A 22,215-nucleotide genomic window follows, 5' to 3' on the forward strand; every position below is an offset into this window, starting at 1 on the left:
GGAGCATAACTACGTCACAAAATGATTGTTCGTAAACAAAGTCGAACATGAGCTGTATGATGTTACACCTGTGTACCACAAGAGTTATTGTCCAGAAACCATGAAAACCAACGGACCGACAGACCGACCGACTATATCCTTCCCAACACTTCGTTTGTGCGGGTATCATAAACGTTCTTTATTTCATGCTTTAAGGTAGTTCTGCACGTTAGGATCAAAAAATTTTCTACAATGTAGAATTTGATTAAACTCTGATTTTTCAAAACTGCGGAATGTACTAAGAAAATTCAGCAAATAAAAAAGATAGGGTCGTGTGCATGATTTTTTGCTAGACTGATTTGAAAAAGTTTGACCTCACGCAATTTTTCATAATGGGAGTCTATGGGAAAAACGCAACTTTTATAACTTTTTCGCGAATAGAATTTTTTCTACAATGTAGATTCTAATGAAACTTCTCACAGTCGTAAATAAACGTATGGCCTATAATATCGTGAAATAAAATGTATAGGTCCGTGAGTTTATTTTTGAGATATTTGGCTATCATTAAAGTGAACCGTCTATTTCAAGCTAATTTTAAGACATTATTTTGAATTATTTAACGTGTTAGATGTTTTAATATCATATTTTAACTGTAGAAAGATAGAAACAGTGCCATTTTAATACATTTATTCACTGGTTGTCCTTAATTCATAAACTGATTTTCGTTTCCGTACGCCGAATCCAGGCATTATTCTACGTTTTCCGGATAAATGACGTTACGCCATCACTTCCGGTATATCAAACGTGCAGAACTACCTTAACGATTTCAGTAGCCCGCGGGATTGTTGCTGGGTCGGGTCATCAATATATTTCAATGACTTCTGCAGACGTGTATATGTCTATTCTTGCATTAAAGAGACATGGCCTGATGAATAAATGTATTTTTTATAGATGGTTACTTTACTACGATTCCCGTACAATTTTCAGCTACTATTCCGTTTTTGAAACGGTCAACATGTTATCCATAACAGGGGCATCCAAATCAACGACACTAGCTAAAGTATGTATTCAATGTTTTCTGAAATGATCCTTTTCATTTTTTCGTTATTACAAACATGACATTAACCATGGAAAGGCTTGTTTGCATGCAAGAATTTGTAATACGACGTTTACAATGTTATTTATCGTTGTTTGTTATATTAAAGTTACTTTGCTATTCAGATGGGTTTTTTGTTTTCATAATATATTTACGACGCATGGGAAACTTGGAAATATTGTTTGTGGTAGAAAATCAGTAATAGGATCCCTAGGTTTATAGTTATAGCATTTGTTTAGTTTAATACTTTCAGGCATTATGTTTGAGATATAGATTTTTAAACGAATATTGTTACAATTTGAAAATTATATTCACTATTTTATTAGCTGTCTAGCACTTAGACAATACTTTTAATTAAGTATTTATGCGTACTTAACTGCATGGACAGGTAAGTGTGTTTTATCCTGCAGGACGTAAAATCATCATCTTGAATTCTCTATCCCAGTTTCTGATTCAGTTTATTTAGTTTATTTTCCTGCATGATAAAATATTTACCATTACATGCAGTGTCAGTGAGTTCGTTTTGAATGGTGTGGAGAGCATCAAACGAGCTGACTTGGAAAGTGTGGTTTGAGTCACTGGCAATCATTTGCAGTTCTTTTGGATCTACTGAGCTTCCTATTCCAACGGCTATTGTAGTGACAAGTGGATTTCTCTAAAACAAAACTAATAGTGTCAAGTGTATTTCTCAAATCTCAACGGACTTACATTTCGTTTGTAAGCTGTTTCACTTTAAACTACTATGCAACAATAATAGTGTCTCGTAGATATTGAACACATACTTCTGGAGGATGTTTTCCCAAAAATTACAATGAACATTTATTGTACTAAGCAATTAACTTTAAACATTCAATCTGCACTTGATAAGTGTGTTAATGAACTTCCAACGAACTTGAGATCATGATCCTTCTAATCAAACTATATTGTTTAATTCTTGTGAGGAAGATAAGTATAAGAGGTAATTGTTTGCATCTATGAAGTGTTTGCAAAATTTCAGGCTACAGGGCTACAGATCGCGGCAATCCGTGTCTGACGCAAACAAATTCCTTAACTTTTAAACAAGTTGCAAAACACCTGTCTGTTATATTCTACAGTTGATTTTTGATATAAAAATGTATTTTTAAATTGCGGATGACAATTTACCTTTGTGTCATATTAATGGTTTCTGGAAAAATCCATACTTTTGCTCACTATCGTTATACTTGGTAAATGAAAATGGCAACACTTGAATCACTGATAGACATAACCGAATAATAAAATTTATAAGAAAGTAACCAAACAAGGTAACTACAGATTCGGTTTGACTGAGTCAGAGAAACGCTAACATACAGGCATATTTCACAATCATGATCACAAAGGACCAGAAAATAAAGTAATTCATGGCATTTTAACCCTTAGGGAATCTTTAGTGAATTACGTAAATTCATTATTCAATAACTTTCTTATCATCTTGTCGTACAAACGTTTAAAATGTATATAAACCTTCAAATCACGGACAGAGCGCTCGAGCAAGCTTGGTTCTAACGACCGTCCATCCGTCAACACGATGACAAGCTTTGTCACATTTCTTTCAGCACCATGTCTCGGAGACAGTGTCTGACTACGCACATAATTGATTGCTGAAAGTGTAACAGAAATGTCAAACATACATATGAGAATGTAATCTTGACCCGGTGTAACGGTCAGTATTTCCCCAGTCAGTTTTTCCCCTGGAAAAAACAACAACCGGTAATTGGGGTGGTGGGGCGGTGCGGGCGGATGACTGAGAAAAAAAAACCAGGGTGGGGCGGGGATTAAAAGGCAACTGGTTATTTTCCCGAGGAAAAACTGACGGGGTAGGGGCGGGGCTCTTACACCGGCTTAAACAGAGCTTAAATAATATTCAAGAATAAATAGCAACCCATATACTAATTGAGAAAACGTCACCCTCTTTATAATGATCAATTATCAAACTGAAATTTGAAACTTGAAGGAATTCCACATCTCATAAAACTGAGTCACAAGGGTTATTTTATTTCAGCATAAAATGAGCTTTCAAATTGCGGATCTGTTGTTCATTGGCAGATCTCTCAAAACTAAACGTTCTAACCTATGCATTTAATCTGCATCTTTGCAAAAATCCTTTAAAAATAGATGCTTACGTGAGAAAGACATCAGTTATTTCCATAACATCCTTTATGGCAACATATTTTTCAATTCAGCATAGGTGGAAATCAAAGCTATGACACTGTTTCGTTGACCGTATTTTCTTAATTGAAAAATAAAATTCTATCTAGTAAAATGCCCAGAACATGCAAAACTACGATGTATGTTAAGTCCCGTAAAATATCATTTTCAGTATTGTAAAAGTAGTGCATGAAATTACCCCTTATGACAAACAGATATTAAAACAAATATGTCACATAAATACTAGTCCCTGTACGTATTCAATGAATTCTGTGTGCATACAATGTATATCTGCTTACAGACTACTCCAATAAATATGCGGACAAACAGAATGATACGAATAATAAAAAAAAAAATGCAGAAGTATGTACTAGATTTAAAACATTCTTGAACCTAAAATACAATCAGGTATCGCACTTCAACAGTATATGACAAAACCTCTACATTGAAGTTTAGACCGCTTTACTTTCGCCAAAACCCACTCGAAACCTAGTCTGATGAATGGACTCGCAAACGTGCTAAAATCAAAACTTAAAGAAATGTGGCTTATAATTATGTAATCAATTGTTGCACGTTCACTCTGTTACTTACCTAAATGTGTGTTTGTTTCCCCATCCGGATACCCTGCCTTTGCTATGTGTGACAGAAGCTCTGTCTTATTGTAGTACCGGTTCAGGTAGAATTCGTTGTGAGTTCCGGTAGCAAACGTGACCAGTGAGACACGGGTATTATTCTCACCAATTTCAAACTGCTCGGTTATGTTCGAAACAAACTGAAGCTGTTTATTGAAATTTGCTTGACCCTCACTGCCTGAACCATCAAGAACGAAGACAATATCGACAGGCTTGAAAGGGCATGCTGAAATATGTAAAAAATACAAGTGATTGTTTAACAAACCATTAACTTTGTCTAAGGTATACATGCTTCAAATTTTCTTTCTTCGTGCGGAGAAGCTGGTACAAATGTTAACACATGTCACCAAAAGATTAATTAGCAACGTTTCTGGATGTTTGTGGAAAATAGATTCTTTCTATTTCTAAGAAATTAAAACTAGTAAAGTTACAAATGTGTTTTTGAAACACCTTTCACATAGAGTTTTTCAAAAACAACCCACAGCATCCAATAAGGGGTGAGGAACGTTTAAAATTTGAAATTGTTTAACAGCAAAACATAAGCAACATTTAGCTTAAAAGATATTACTGCTTTCTCGAATGTTGAAGAGCATAACATATATACATAGTACCGGTACCCATAACTTACAGTTTTTTTCTGTACACAACTGTCATAATATAAATAGCTGAAATAACAATACTATCTACAGACGATAACGCAAACTTCTGTTTATCTGTGTATTTTACGTTTAACGTTTACAGAACTGTGTTTGATATTCAGTAACAATGAAATGAAATGATGTTTAGTTAACCTATTTAGTATTTCTATTTGCAGATTATATCAGGCATTAATGTAACTAGTAAAATATAGCTACAGATGGAAAATCAGAATTCTGAAATTACTCATAATATATAATTCATTACATCTAAATTAGTAAATCCAGGTTTACCTAAACCTACAATTTAAAGCTCCATTGGCTTTATGTGAAATATAGAGTACTGTAGAAATGACTTAACGATCAGCCCCCTGCCAAGTTAGGGATAGAATTATATAGGCCGCTCAAACATATACTGTTTCAACTAATTGTTGAAAACTTTCCACTAAGTATAATGCATGGATGGCGTACAGGTACGCATTTATAATTGGTAGTTGCTGATTAAAAAGTATTCCGTATAATATTCTACTCTATAACATTTCTTATCCTCAACTTTGAATGTGCAATCCTTAAGACACTACTTAAATGGTAGCACAGGATAAAATACTTTTATCGAGTATTTGGGCATTTTGATGATATAGACAGACGCAGGATTGGAAAGAGGAACACGAAAAAGTATCACGTTAAATGTAGTCGTAGTCACTCCAGGATCAATTTTAACAGCCCTACTAAATTAAACATATCTAGGTAAACTGAAATATGTTTTTCTTCAAAATTTACAAATTGTTAGCTTTTAAATGCAACTTAAGGAAGAAAGATGACCGCCAAATGTAAATGCAAATAAAAACATATACGAAATAAACGATATTATGTTTAAATCGACCTATACGCACACATTGTTTTCTATTTATACCAATTTAGTTGAGAATGAGACATTCGGTCCACTAAGGAAAAACAACAATATATTTGACAAACCTTTATCAATAGCATTTACACTGTAGAAAACGGCACCAATGGCTAGAAAACATAGAAATATTCCATTCATTATTTTTCTATATGAGTTTTTATTCTCAAAGATAAAGTGTCCTTAAATGTGTCGACTCTCTTTTAAATATCAAGTTCTATATGTCATCAACAGATAAGAAAATCTCACGACTGATTTCTTATAGAGACGTCTCATTCTCAACATATTATTGCCTTTAAACTTTTAAGTACAGTAATGACATACTTGGGTTTGATATGTGATAATGTCCCCATGTAATCTACCACCGACATAAGTTTGAAAGCTTATCTGAAATGTCACTGTCAAAAACTTGCAGATATTTATTCATATAAAAGTTTGTTTTCTATGGGCTGTCTCTCAGTACTACTTTTTCGTCGTTAAAATAAGTACTGAAAATTGTAGAATAAAGAAATTGATTATATCTGACACTAAAATATTAGATTTTGTTTTTAATTTTTGAAAAAGGTCTTCACTCATTTGAATATTCATGTTTTCTTCGGACTTTCTCGCAATACTACCTTTTCTTTGTATAAAGAAATACTGAAAATGGGGAAGAAGAAATTGATTAAAACTCAAACTAAAAATAAAGAAATTTCATAAATTTTGGAAAAAGGCCACACCTAAATATCCATAACACTAAGAGCTAAGAATGTAAATTGCTGTCACCAACATGAGCTAAATGCGCGATTATTATTTATCCTTGGTAGTGCAATACTCATTTCAATAAGTGTCATCTTATATACTACTCAGGACATTTGAAGCAACGCTTTTTGGAAGTAAGAGAAAATAAGATTCCTTCATTTTTCTGCTATTACTTTATATAATTTTTCTTTCTTTCGATGTCAGATAGTTTTCGTTATTATCCTTATACTCAGATATGTGACAGAGCATGAGATTTTGGGTCCAAATGCAATTTTGGTCAAAAATGGGGTTTTGGGCTAATCTGACAGACTGACCCATTCTAAATAAAAATCTTTAATTTGACAACAATTATCAGTCGTTGTCATGGAGATATTACCACTTTTCAGACACCATGTTTTTGTCTAACTGTATCAAAATTGAGGCAGTATATCTTAATAATGACACCATATTTAAATAATATCAAGATAAAATACATGATAAAGTAACAAAAGCAACATGCAATTAATGGAATGTATTTCTTTTTGTCTCTTTCTTTCATGTAGTATAAAAATATTTATGTTCTAAAAATCGTTTCTATAGCAACACTGTTGTTTAACCTCTTTTTTAACAGTCTCTTGATGAATCTAGCAATAAATTACATTGAATGTGAAATAAATACACAATTAACTTTTTCTAGTGTGCAAACAGTTTACAGACAACTGTTTTATGACATTCTTTTGAACAAGATACAGAATTTATTTGATATCAAATTAGACAACATCCCAAAAACAAGGATATTAATCTTATTATTATAGACACCTTATCTATTAAACAGTAAGAAAGAAAATCAGGCAAGAAGATATAATTATTAGACTGTTATTATCAACTGTGAGTTTGCTAAAATTTCAAAAGACTTAGCTATACTGATCAGTGAATCATTACCATGGCAACGATGTGGTATTTTCTTACAAAAATACTAACATTACCATGGCAACAATGTGGTATTTTCTTACAAAAATACTATTAACATTTTTGGCAATTTCTTTGTAATAAATTGAATATTGGAAGTGTTTTTCCATAAATTTACATCAAAAGCTGTCTGTTTTCTTATCTAAAAGTAAGAGAGTAGACATTAATTAATGAAAATTAATGTAATATGGTTTGAGAAATACATAATTTTCAGATACACCTCTCTCAGTTACAACTATTGCCATTTTAAGGCAGGCTTGTGTAATAACATAGTGCTTTGTTGATGCAATTATTACATATGAAAATATATTCACTAACATAATACAGCTTAACATATATAACATATAAACAAGAAAGATGTTGTTTACATAGGATGATATCCAAAATAATTTAAAAGTTAAATTAATGTTACCATGGCAACAATGCACTATTTTCTTAAAATAGTAGTTTTTTGTAAATTTTCCAGAAAGAATCAAAATATTCGTTTAGCATCTGTTCAGTATACATTTGTTTTACACCACAAATGGTCAATTATGATCATTTATAAAAAACAAACATCATTTTATGTAATATAACTTGTCTTTGAGAACTACATATTTTCCTGATATGCCTACCTGCATTACAATTCTGCCATTTTATGGCAGATTTGTGTTATGAGATGTTTTGTTGATGCATTGAATGGTTGCACATTAAAGATATTTTCTTGCAGAACATAAACAAGACACATGCTGTTTACATAATCAAACAAATCTAAATTTAAGTCAAATTTGTGTTACCATGGCAACTCACAATGTTTTGCAAAAAAATTAGCTATTTCTGCAAAGGTCATGTCATGTAAAAATATCTTTTAACACAATTATAACCATGGATTAACATGATTAATTCTTGAAATAAGATATATTATATTCAGCCAGTAACAAATATTTTCTGCTATATTGGTAGTTTTCTGTCATGGCCATTTCTGGAGAAATCCTTCCTAAACTCACACTGGCAAGGCAGTTTTTATTGTAAAAATGTTTCCTCCAAAGGTTGTGCTTTAATGTCACACATGTTGTAGTTTTGAAACAACTAGGATTCTTTCAACAGACATGTCTTAGTATTTCATGCATGCAGTTTTGGAAAATTTATAAGTTAAATTCTGTATTGTTAGAACAATTAGGATAGTGCTTCTCAAACAACTTCACAGCTGTCATGACATCAAACACTACTTTTACCCAATATTTCTCACAGTTGACTAAGTTTTACTTTTTCTTGAAACACATGTAATTTGAACTAGAATTTTAACTTTTTCAGGTCATGAGGGCAGGAAACATGACCTTATTTGTGCAATATGGAGTTATTTGCTCATATCAGTATTTGTGACATGCACTCTATTCCACAGGCATGATTTCAGCTGGATGATCAGTAGAACATATTAATTCCTTCTGTTTCATTTCCATTTACATATTCATAGTTCTTTCACTGCAAAACAAAAATTCACCAACATTTGAAATTTTATTTTAATAAGATTAGTATTATGTTACAGAATATAAGACTGTAAAGCATCATTTTAAGCTTAAGAGAGTCTTTTTGTTAAAAGCTGAATGAAAGCAGATTTGATATGTATAAACTCATCCAAGAATCTTACAGTATTCAAGCAGAAAAAGTAGCTTTTCAAGAATACATAAACTAGATAAGATTCCTACAGACTTGACATACAATTCATGCAATCAAACTTAATGTAAACACAAATAGTGTAAAAATAATTTTGAAAATATGAAAAAATACATACATGATATATTCAATTATTGTATATCATTACTTATTCACTTCTTAATATATTACACATATTTGTTGAATGGGTCTATAATCAAAATCATTTCTCTTAAAATGTTATGAATGAAATAGATCATTTATGTTTATGCTACTTTAATGTATTTATCTTTCTTAGAATAGCAGCATAGAAACTGTAAAAATGTATGAAGAAATTTACAAACCCCAATAAAATCCAGCTTGTGGGGTATAGACCTTCCTGTAAAATCATTTCACTGTTTAAGGTCATTGCATCAAGCCAAACAATCCTCAGTGGTTGATCTGTAAAATGAAAAACAATACTGAAAAAGGCTGAAATGTGAGATTAAAATGCCATGGGCAGTTAGCTCAGTACATATATTTAGCACAAAGACTTCTATAAAATGAGTAATAGGTTTGAATTGCTGGCAAAACTTTCAAAACAAAATGTATCTAAAGTTTATTTATTTTACTATGTGGTTTTCAGTCACTTGCCAAGAACAGTACAAAATGGTGAGGAATCCAGAAATAATGGCCAAGTGAACAGTATGCAAATATAACATGAAAAGCTTTGGAAAAAAAACTGTCTCTTTCCAAGTAAAAACAATATTTATGCCTTGTAGAAGTTTTATGTATGGACTGATTTGACATTACATGTAAGAAATTAGTGGTTGAAGCTGACAATAGATGTGTTTCAACTATTCCTGATCAGTCACTTTCATGGCATGGCTATATTTATAAAATTATCAGGGCTTTAACTTTAATATGTAACTAAACATTATGGCTGACTGTTATAATTTTGTCTAGCACCAGAGTCACTTGTAAGGTCTTTATGTACAGTAACTGTCTTGCATACTGATTCTACTGAATACTTCTTGTAATTGTCTTGCATACAGATTCTACTGAATAAGAGTCGAAATCGATTAAAAAAAGTTGAATTCATGGCAGATTTATTAAATAAAATACAGTATAGTCTACAATATATTGACACTTGTAAATAAAATGTGAACTGCGCTAAATCTACCTCGAATCTGTCATTAAGGGGACGCATATTGCTACATTCACAGTTCATACAGAAATGCGGAAGGGGTGCATATTCAAGAAATCGATGGTGGGAAAATAAAAAACATATTCCTAAACTGATATAATACTGATGGACACCTGTAATATTCAGTATTTTGTGGATAAGGATGTGGTACTATGAATGTAATAGGAAAACAGAGATCTTTGTGAAAGTACATTCAACACAAAATATTAAGCTTTTGTATAAGGAAAAAACAGGTTATTTACAATAACAGTGTTCCAAATAATGTTGAAGGGATGAGATTTTCTTTCTAACACACCAGGTTTGCTCAAACATGTAAAAATTTAACGCCACGTCATTTCAGCTCGGGATGGACGCCATATTTCTCATTGATAAAAATGTAAACAAAAAAATCAGAGTGGGATTAGCATTGCAAGGACATAACATGACATTCTACACAATGAATACCTTAGAACAGATATCTAAGATGCTACACAGGTCAGGCGGGTTAAATGCATAATGACGATCACTTGAAATTCATCTTGAAAAGGTGGTTAATTTTAGTTTATTTACATTGTTTTTAATTTTCCCACGACTTCTCGGCGATTCACTGCAAATGTATTATTGCGCCGGACGAAAGGTAACTCTAATAAACAACGGGAGACAACTTAGGTGTCAGCACGTGTACGATTTTCAAAAAAACATGTCGATGATTATAATTTCTTATCAAATAATGAATCCTATTCAGATATTCGTCTTTAATATTAGAAAATTATTAATATCTGTGGACATTTGTCAAAAAATATTACCTACATTGGACTACTTTGCGCATCAAACTGGTTTCCGCTTCAGTTGTGAGGCACTTCCGTTATACTTTTTGACAACAATAACAAATCAATAAAATCACTTATAAACCGACTGCTACTTAAATCAGTGTAAGTAAAGTTACTACATTATACATGTTCGTTACGTTATGAGATAAAGTTTATCTTGAACTGCATAATCCATTAATTACGTTTAGATGATATTGCATTTACAACTTATTTGACCCCATTTTTTACGTGAATGACAGCATTCTCGTGCAACTCGTGCAAACAGAATTATGAAAAGTATGGTGGAGAATTCAAGGACAAATTATAAATGACATTAAAGTGAGGATAACTGTATATTCGTCCAGTTTTGATCATTGACATGCCTGCTGTGTATTAGTAACTTTTGTGAACAAGATTAGAATGTTACTTTTGCACATATACACATTGATTGGACCTCTCAACCAAATTTCATACCTTATTTTAGCGATTTTTAAGACAATACATTTTCAAAAGTTTGTTGAATGTGTTTTGATATTTAAGTGCATTGTAGTTCATGAATACCAAGTTAAAAAATAATAATGGCAACATTTCTAGGCCCTTATTGTAAGCCACTAGACTTCTGTAACGATAAATGTTTAATGTATTAAGGGGAATATACTCTTTTAGTTTTGGAATGTGGCATTCCTTGACCACCGTATCTTTTCTTATGCACTACTTAGTAAACAAACTAAATAATGTATTTTAGCTTACATATGCGAAATGAAAAGCAAGACAGTGACCATATTTCACATTCTTTCTTTAAATTAGAATCTGTAGGACATTGATAAATGTTTGGACAAGGTGAAGCACTATTATTTTCGCACCAAAAAGTCTTAATTGTTGACTTTGAATGTACACAGTAAGTCTTATGTAATTCAACAATAACTTTCTTGTTTCAGTTTTCTCATTTTTATTTTAGTGAGCAATCCTTTGTGTACTTATAACAGTTGAAACAGTATCCATTTCATGTACCAAAACCTTGTGCTTTTTTGCAGGGAAATTTTATCATACCCCACCCACTTTTTTCTAATTTCAAAGTATGCGTCCCCTTAAGGTCAAATCCGGGCTATTTTTGGAAAAGATATCGGACAAAACTGTCGATACGAACTCAAATAATATTTCTAACACTACATATCGCTTAAATACTTACTTACCTAGAGATTTGCTAACTGTCATTCTTTATACAATCGAAATAATCATCAAATAATTGTTTTTGGTAGTTTCATTTTCTCCGCGACCTTCGATGTTTACAAATGGCGTGTCGATTCAAAGGGCGATAAATTATCAATCATTTAAATTTTTTAAAGAAATGGAATTGCAAAACACGGAAATGATTATAAATGTCACTTCAATTTTTTCTTGTGGCAAGGTAGAGTATTATTGAAAACAAGAAATGCATTAATTGCCGCGAACACGTGGTAACGTCCACCATTTTTTTTTATGACGTAACTTTAATCGATGTTTTCTCAAATGACGTAACGCCGAATTTGGACCCAAAATGTCATGGTGCGTCACACATATCAAAAAACCATGTAAGTAAAGTACAGAATATAATAATAGTATTTCCAAATAACATATACTCTGCTTTTGTTCAAGGGAGGACACTTGATAATGTTGTTATGACTTCTAGCCCAACCATTTTCTATATATCTATAATTAGTGTACATGAAATGACACCCGGACTAGTGAACCCGTTAATGCGTATTAGTAATCGCACGATTTGTGACTATAATTATAAAATATCTAAAGTATAGACTTATCTCTTTAGTTTGCAAGCCGTTAAGTTTAAGCTAAATTTATTTTCAATGCTAAGAGATAACATTTTCTATTTAAGAGGTAGCACTTCAATTGTAAGAGATACCTGTACAATACTGTTTTGAAGATATATCTTTCCGCAAATATGATTTCTTTTTATGTCTGAAAGCTAGCACTGACAGAAAGCTAGCTTGATTGATATCTCATTGTCGTATGCACGAAAAACAAAAGAGTCGCAGAACACATATAACTGTTCTAGAGCACTCCTATGGCTATGACTAAAGACATATCGCTATAAAACAAACTTTTTATACATCTATATGAAACGTAAATACATGCTTGCTAGCCACATTTAAATTATGTATCACACACGCACACGCGCACGCGCACGCACACGCACACACACACACTCACACATATATATATATATAGGTCTCTCGTAATAATATTTCTCGATGTATTTCTTTTATAGGTTTGTAAAGCAGGGACTAAGATGTAACAAAAACGTACAGTCAACTGTATTTAGGTCATACCATACATTAGCAAAACCATATTTACATAGTAAAATCCTTTTTTACAATCATCTAATGCTTCAGTATAATTCTTTCATTATCATATGATGTGTATTTAATAACCTTATCCTGTATTTCACAATTCTAACATATCTAGTGACGTATAATTGGTACCTGCCCAATTCGCCTTAAATACCTGTTAAACATGTGCTTACTCTTGAATTTAACAACTGCTTACAAAATTTAAGTTGAATTTGTTCAAATTCTTTTGATTTAGAATCCTCTTTCTCTCTTCCTCACCCTCCCACTTCTCCCCCCGTATTTCTGACACATTACTCAGAACAGACCCATCAAAAGCAATAAAAAGTTTAAAGTTTTCAGTGCTTTACTCGAAAGATGTTGTTGATTCAGATCAGTATAGTTAAAAACAACACCTGAATATTCAAAATCATTTACGACGTCTAACATAATCCCATATAAGTCTATTTCTCTGTTGGAAGAAGACCACATGCTCAGCAGCACTGTCAACTTTGGGGAGTTTGGACTGTTGAATTTTCGTTTTATCTTCTTTTTTGGCAAGTGTATTTAAATTGTGTGTAAAGAAAAAACTATCAAATACACAGATAAAACAAAGAAATGTACTGGACAACACCCCGGGGTGTAAGATGGTGTTTTCCAGCACCGGTGAAATCACCAGAAATCCCCGTCCGGTATGCAAGAAAATATTGCATCTTCCTTTGTTGCGTACGCATGTCTGTTTGACAAGTTGACATTCGGAAAAATATCTTGCATTCTTAGATGTCCGTGCCTCTATTTGGTATTTAGGTTGGTCTGATCGTGCTTGCTACATTTTGCCCAGTTTCAGTAGCATGGTAACTGTAACTTAGCCTTTTATCTACTGACCTCTATAAAAAACTATAACCTGCCTACCAAGTTTGAGGTTTCTAAACCAAAGCGTTCTTTAGTTATCGATCGGAAACCAAGAGAACATAGGGACAGACAGACTGTCCGATAACTATATGCCATCCCGTTTCGGTGGCGGCTTGTTGGCATAAATGTTACTAAGCTAAACTGTAAATTCTTGGAAGACAAAAAGCACATTTGCAGACGCTAGTATCTTTCAATCACATGGTTTACCAAGAAGGGAGCGTAATTCCAAGAAGAAGGTTACTCAGACTGATACAGGTTCCTTTAATCAGGTGGATGGAAAAGTGTTTATGTAAGACAATGGGAAGTTAATTTTCAGGTGTTCAGGGAAATACTTTTTGATAATAAAAATAGTTAGGCAGAAAAGGATTGTGATTCTTGCTAGAAATCTGAAGTCAAACTTCAGTTACAGAAATAGGATAGTGTTCTACTCTTTCTAGAAAATATTATATTTTGAAATGTATTTTTTTTTCGGGAAACGTTTCAAACTTTAAACGTCAAAAAATGTTTAATAGCGAGTGCTATAATATAATGTCATGGATAATTACTCATAGTTTTGATATGCTATTGAATTTATGATTTTGATGTGAGATAATTAAAATACTTCATTTCATTTTTTTTTAATCTAGACATACATTTGTAAATGAATCAACAGTTAATTATATTAATAAAAAGCGTTCGATAGTCTTATCAAACAAGAAATTCAGTTAGGTACAAGTATACATTTAAAGGTGAATGTTTTGGTAAATGCAAGGTATGATTATTATTTATGTCATTGATTGATCTCTAGCCTATATACTCCATACTAGTAAGCGGTAGGAGAACTTGGTATACTTTATATATAGGTGTTTTAATATCCACATTTATATTTAACGAATGAATTTCTAATTCTGAGTATGGTTTACTAGTACATGTAATTAATTACTTTAAGAAAATTTGAATTTCCATACCTATAAAAGGCGTGGTAAAATATTTCCCATGAACAGTTAAAGGAAATGTTAGTGTTGTAAAATGAGAGTGTTAAAATTTTTAAAACAAATTATCTGCTAATTTGTCAGATTGTGCAATCAATCAAACGGGTAAACGTCAGAGAAAATAGTATCCATAGGTTCGAAACAGAAACAGGTGGATACATAAATACCTCTAGGTTTGCAGTTAAAAAAATGAAATTCACTTTTTATTTGAGTGTAATGCTTATGATATTATTCGATACATACTTATACAGGGTAATAGATGCAGGATGTACAATTTAAACAAATGTGTGGGGTGGAGTTGGGTTGGGTGGAGTTGGAGTCGTTTTGGTTGTTGCACTCTACACATAATCTCATCGCCACCTACCTTATTCCAAGTTTAACGTCAATATCTGGTATTAAGTTATGCTCCGACTATGGAATACAACGGGCAAATTTGACAGTGTGTGTCGATGAAGGGGGAAGGAGATAATATGCGGATGGTCTGGGGCTAGGGGTGGGAACTATTATCGAACTATTTTTTGTTTATGTTAGGTTTATCCGTTTCAGTGGTGGAGAAAGACCTCAAGTGCTCCGCCAGCATTGATTCAGGCATCGGAGAGCACCTGGGTAGAAACAACGACGTTCAATTATCCTCCGTCTCATCACATGAACAAATTGTCATCCCATTAATGAATTACCATTTCAGTTTAAAGGGACTATACTTTAATTGTTCTGTAACTAAACAATCATATAATATTTCCCTCCCTTAGATTTGCAGGTAAACCGACCATACAAGTAAATTTTATTTATTTGTTCATTCGTTTTTATCTTTGAGCTAAACTGGTGCTTTCGTTTCTGGACCATTAATGATTTCATTTCATTGTTAAAGAGGGACACATACAACACAAAAAGGCAGTATCTCAGAATTTTGTTATGCGAGGTTAGTGTGCGCGTCCGCGATCGTAAAGAACTATTTCATTTATCCGCAAATTTATATTGCGTCAAGTAGAAAGTCTCTTTTACAGTACTAGATTTGTAAAAGGAAAGATACTTAATGAAATTAACAACGAATGTTTAATTACTTTTATCACTTTTTTTACCCATCGAAAATGAGATAAAGCCATGTCATAGTTTCGGTACTACTCTACTCGCCAGAGACGACAAATTCATACGGTAATGTAAAAAGCCAAAGAAGTGATTTGTTTTCAGGATTGAACAGTTTTACTCTGTTTACGGTATTTTATTATCCCCGACGAAGTCGGAGGGATATAGTTAGGCGTTGTCCGTCCGGAGTCATATCTAGGAAGTGGTTGAAAATATTTATATAAAACTTCATATACATGTTCACCACTTTGAGGTTATGCGGCCTGTCAAGTTTCAGCCAGATTGCCCAAGTAACACCAGAGTAATGACCTTTAGAAATTTCTTGTGTTAACTATAAGGGTGCTATAAATATGGCAATTTCTACTTCATAACTTGTGATATATTTGACCTAGAACTATGAAACTTAAACTGAATTTAGATCACCATCATGTGGTTGAGCATACACAATACCGTCCGGATCTCTTTACTAACTTCAGAGTTATTGCCCTTTAATTGTTTAAAAAATCACCAGATTTGTACATAACAAACCAACCAATTGGTGCCTGCATGCTACTGAACAAGTTTGGTGCAATTCGGACCAGTACTTGCAGACGAGATTATGCTTAAGTAGCTAGTAGACCATGATTGTCCTAGCTCGTTCACCTGAGTTTCACAGCCTGCTTGAACATTTTTGTTAGAGGGTCATGGAAAGAACATGTGTGCGGAATTATTTTGAAATAGGGCATTGATTTCCGACAGAAAGATTTAAAAATTTTCCCCTTTAATATGGTAATGACACTGTATGATTTTTTGGGGGAGAGTGGAGATTGAAGTGGGCGAATAATTATTTAGGAATCTAAGACACAATATCAAGAAATAATATTTTTCTTCTTTTTGAGGGGATGGGATGGAGTGGGTGGGTAATGTGGGGTGGGGTTATGGAATGAGGGGGCATTGTCAAAAAACACAAAAAACTAAAAGTAATAAAGATATTGGGTGGATTGAGTTGGGGTGTGTTTGCGGGTTGAAGCAATTTGGTAGAGGGTCACCCAAGGAACATTTGTGTGAGAATAGCGGTTTCAGAGAAGATTTACCAATATTTCTATAATGCCATATATGGACAACTATCCCCGACTACTGGAGGTCATGCTTTTAAACGAAACAGAATGATTTGAAGAATTTTTTTTATAACCGTCAATGAAAGAAGATTCGGCGCGATGTCCTGACTTTACGACTATAATGAAAAATTATGTTACTTTTTAATTCTATTGGACCTATTGGCTTTGACAAGTCATACTTCTATAGCTTGGCTGTTTCTGGTAGGATGGCAGTAATTGAATTTGTTGTCAATGTTTTTAATTACCTTCAAGCTAGTAAATAGGCAGACCTAATAATTATGGACTTTAGCAAAGCGTTTGACAAAGTCGATCACAATCGTTTGGTCTGCAAGCTATTTCAATTAGGTAAAAAACATCCATTTGGATTAAATCTTTCCTTTAAATACGAACACCAAAGGACTTCAATCAGATTGCCACCTGTGGTATCAGGGGTACCCCAAGGTTATGTCCTTAGGCCTTGCCTTTTCTTAACATAGCAGTCACCTGCCAGACGTACTTAAACGCACCGTAAGACTCGTTGTTGATGATAAAGTAATTTATATCACTATAAATATCATTCATGATTGTGAGACTCACTAGCAGTACCTCCATAAATTAGAGCTTTGGAAAAAGGCCCGGTCAATGGATTTTAATTCTGATAATGCGAAGTGATTAGGGTTTATAAAAAAGAAATAATAAACATTGCTTTTCGCTATAAGCTACATATCCATGAATTTAAGCTATAAAAATGTTTAATATTTAGGCGAACCAGCAGTGTGAGATCACAAACAAGGCAAACAAGACCCTAGAATACATGAAAAGAAATGATTAAATATTAAATGTACAAATTAAGAAACTCCGTATAAAACATATGTTCATCCATAATTGGAATATTGCTCAACTGTTTGGTATTCATGGCAACAATCTCTAACATATGAAATTGAAAGAGTACGAAAGGCTGCCGCCAGATATGTTCAAATAAACTATGACTGTAGATGAAGCATCACAATAATGTTAATTGCACTTAACGTTAGAAACAAGGAGAAATTTCACACTCCTAATTTTTTATATAAAATCTATCATTCCATTGTTGTTCTTTTGTAGATCACCAGTACCGGCTGGACTCTAAGGACCATCACTTTTATATTCCCTCCCCTCGCACCCATTATCACAAGAACTCATTTTTTCCAAAAACCATTAGACTCTGGAACAACCTACCACATCATGTTAAAACTATTGCTACTCTTAATGAGTCCAGGAGTGGCCTAGATTACTGATGTTCAAACCTGAAATATTTGTTTTATCATCTTTTAACCTGTAACTTGTAATATAATAGTACATGACTTTAATATTGCACACTAATTTGTGTTTTCAATAAAGGCTTAATCATCAAAGTGTCGACCATACAGTCGCCTCCTAGTCACATCTAGTCAGTCATTGACTGTGGGGACTATGTAGTTCTGGCTACCATAACTTAACTGACGCTGTTTTTATTTTCTGATAGTCGCTTCCGTTAAGTTATGACGAAACCCCATTTGTATAACTAACCAGTATCAAACCGCAACATCTCGCACAGTCTCTCGTGAGAAACTAATTATTTCATGCAACAGTCCAGAGCACGTGGTTATTTTTGAAAATCAGTGCCAATATTTTATCTATTTATGAATTTAATTTAATCATAATCATAAGCATTTTTAATAAAATCCATAAAACAACATACAAGTTCTCAGAAAATTTCAATAAATAATTCTATACCGCCTATTGGTTTTTCGAAATGAAGAGTACCCTGATCAGGTGACAACTGCAATGACGGACAAAATATTGCAGACAAGGGTACGGATTATGTGTTCAAATTATGTTGCATGGATTATTTATGCCAGGAAAATGGATTAGAAATATTGTAAAGTAAAAGGTGAATCCATTGAATTTGATGAAATTATAGCGTGACAGACTTCTGGTACGATTCCTGGTAAGGTTTCAGTACGTTCGGGATTCGTTTGAGCTCAGAGATCCGTAACAGCATATAAACATCTCTGAGCTGATTTCCTTTAGCTAGGGACTACTGTGCAGATGTAGACAAATTAATTGTTCGTACGTGACCGTAAAACGAGCCACGCTTAATGATTGTTCGTACGGGACCGTACAAAGAGCCACGCTAAATCTATTTTAAGAAACAAAACAACAACATGTCTAGCACATTCGTATCGCATTTTCTTGTAAACTGCCTTTCCTTTTATTGAACAACAGGCTTAATTTGATAACATTAATGTTTTGTTTGTAGAAATGGCATAGAAAAGCAAAATAATTGACGTAAATTTCTGCATTTATCCGCCGTCTTTACACAAAATCCTATCACGGCCAATCAGCCATTATTGTTTTCGACGTATTTAAATTTTTGTCACGTGACACTGTCTTCGTTGGTTTGCGGAATTTGGTGAAGCCTGGCGAGTTAATTACTGACCAGCTGGTCATTAAATATTCCATGGTTCTATATCCATTCCTATCTCAACAATATTTGGCCATCCAAGTCTAACTAACGGGCGAATTGTTCTACAAATCTACAAAGTTATTTGCTTTATTTTAACGGTGATTTTAAACAGGATTATAACTTTAATCATTTGCTACTTCCATTGCAGGACATTCTACAAGCCATAAACAAGGATCATCAAATTCAAGAAAATGTTCTACAGAATGCCGAGGTTCAGAAATACATCGAGAAATGTTTTCACTTATGCTGGCTGGCACAATATCCGCCGATGGTAATAGATTTTGAAGCGAAGGAATGAAAAGCATTTGACTTCGAGGCGTTTTGAGACATACACTAACAGGGGGCCTAAAATTGTCCGCGTTGTCTGGGCAAAGGGGATGCTGAAGGCACAAAACAACATTGCGTCATTGTCTTAGAGTAAAAATAACATGCAGATACATAGCATCTTCTACAAAAATAAATATTATTACAAACCGGAATAGTATATCTAGCCATTGGATGCTTTAACCATGCAACCTGTATGTGTACCTCTGAGACTTTTTAAGTAAATAGGATACACATGTATATCACGGCTTCTGTAGCATGTTTGTATTAACATATCATGTTGTTATTTGGTCAGTATATCTTGCCCTTTTTGCATTTTGTATATGTCACTGTGGAAAACAGAAGCAAGTTTTCAAGGGAGCAAAAATTACTGATTGCATAATACATTTTATACTGAATTTTATGAACAAAGCGTAGATATTATTACTCTTTAAGATGTTTTGTATATAGTTACACAATTTGTTTTACAGAACAAAAAATATGAACATAGCATATTTGAAAAAGATATTGAAATACTACAAAATCCTACCCAATACTTGAGGGGATGGGATGGAGTGGGTGGGTAATGTGGGGTGGGGTTATGGAATGAGGGGGCATTGTAAAAAAACACAAGAAACTAAAAGTAATAAAGATACTATAGGAATATGTAAGTAACAAACGGAAATATAGACTCGGACTTGAATACACTGATGACTGCTAAACTGGGGTTTAAAGGACATAATAAACTTTTCTTGCTTATACCGAATGGTTCGAATTCGAACACTTTCAATGCCGGGTTGATAATCAAATATTTAGTAATGATACCCAGTTAATTTCTGGTTCCCACCGTTCATTTTCTCAGCTTTTGTTTTAAAATTGTTTATGTATGATTTATGTTTTTATATTAACATATACAATGTATATGAATCTTCATACAGAACCTTTGAATGGTCTCCGTCTTTGGAACGGGAGTTGAAGGTTGAAACCCCACTGGAAACCGTTCTGCTGTGGCCGGTTGTTGAGTCTCCAACTAATTAAAGAATGATTGCCAGTTGCCTTCTTTCCTCGTGCCTGGCACAAAAGGTTATAATCGAGAAGAGCAAAGTGTCTCATAATTCTTTTTAGACGAGGTGACACTAAAACAGACAAACGCAAAATAAGTTTTATCACTATAATACGTATTGTTTTGCCGCAATAAAGAAGATTTTGATCGCACAATTTTCACCTACTTTAGTTTAGAAAGGCCACACATGAATGAGCGCGAAACTATTGTCACTGGATATATATAGGCCTAGATAATGCATTTTTATTCTATATTGTTTTATACTAATCATGTATGTATACCAGATTTTAATAAACAAATGAATACTGAAATATTATATTATAGTTTGTACTCACACTATCGTGTAATAATCAATTAATGACGCGTAACAAATCAAATAATATTGATGGCGTATAGGTAGTTATGATTGTCAGGATACTGGTTATATGACCCAGGGTAAGTGCCTGCGCCTTTAGTATCTTGAAAAATGGTTTGGGTCCAATCGCAAAGGTGACTATGTCTTAGACTAGCTGACAAATTATGTAGAATGTCCTTTGTTAAAACGTAGAGCTGGTGAGACCAAATATCTCGTATATAGAATTTTCCTTTGGCTATCTTGCCTAAATGATTCGTGTACCAATGATTCCTAAATGATTTCTTATTATGAGCTAGACAATTTCAGGGATCAGGCAAATCACTAAATGTTTCAAACTAACAATCTTCAATTGAAAATGATTAGCTCAAACTCCTATAGGCTGGGGACTCTATACTTGACTGGTCTTTTTGTTGAAGTTCCCGTCAGACAATGTCTTTGAATCAACAACATACGAGTCCTATCGCATAGATGCTCGGCCTCTGTCCTCTCAAACTCTATATGATTGCCCTGACTCCTGGATGCTCAGCGCCTATATGCTATCATATATAGCATTCAACTACCATATAGGTATATCCCCGATTCCTTGGCTGTACTTCGCCAGTAATGCTGAACCGTCTATAAGCTGGAACTCTCTTACTATCTCAGTAGATTACCAAACTCTGGATCTCTGTCTCAGCTTCCCGATGCTCAGCCTATCGTCTATACTATTCAACTACCCTTAAGGTAAAACCTTTATGCGCTGGCCCTATAGCTCGAAACCGGGTTGAAATTCTACAACACTTCTTTAGTCTACAAACTTCCAAAGTCTTCTTTTTAATAATTTATCCGCCCTGACATGGTAACTGCAATAGTCTCCTTATCAAGTTACTGGGATAAATTATTAGTTGAATCCTCGATGTGTCTTCGACCGCTTGATGCCGAATGAGCTTTCTG

General features: G+C 33.5%; 1 protein-coding gene across 1 annotated transcript in view; it reads right to left on the bottom strand.

The window, feature by feature from the left end:
- Positions 1-5,643, bottom strand: part of LOC123557973 (collagen alpha-3(VI) chain-like) — a 33,171-nt gene extending 27,528 nt beyond the window's left edge. Inside the window, exons 1-4 of the mRNA XM_053544778.1 lie at positions 5,484-5,643; positions 3,833-4,099; positions 2,558-2,694; positions 1,571-1,730 (exon numbers count right to left, since the gene is read on the bottom strand). Coding sequence (XP_053400753.1) covers positions 1,571-1,730; positions 2,558-2,694; positions 3,833-4,099; positions 5,484-5,553 — 634 coding nt within the window. The 5' untranslated portion in view covers positions 5,554-5,643. The remainder of the gene's footprint in view (positions 1-1,570; positions 1,731-2,557; positions 2,695-3,832; positions 4,100-5,483) is intronic.
- Positions 5,644-22,215: the final 16,572 nt, after the last annotated feature.

The sequence above is a fragment of the Mercenaria mercenaria genome, chromosome 5 (assembly GCF_021730395.1).
Source record: "Mercenaria mercenaria strain notata chromosome 5, MADL_Memer_1, whole genome shotgun sequence".
Taxonomy (NCBI): Eukaryota; Metazoa; Mollusca; class Bivalvia; order Venerida; family Veneridae; genus Mercenaria; species Mercenaria mercenaria.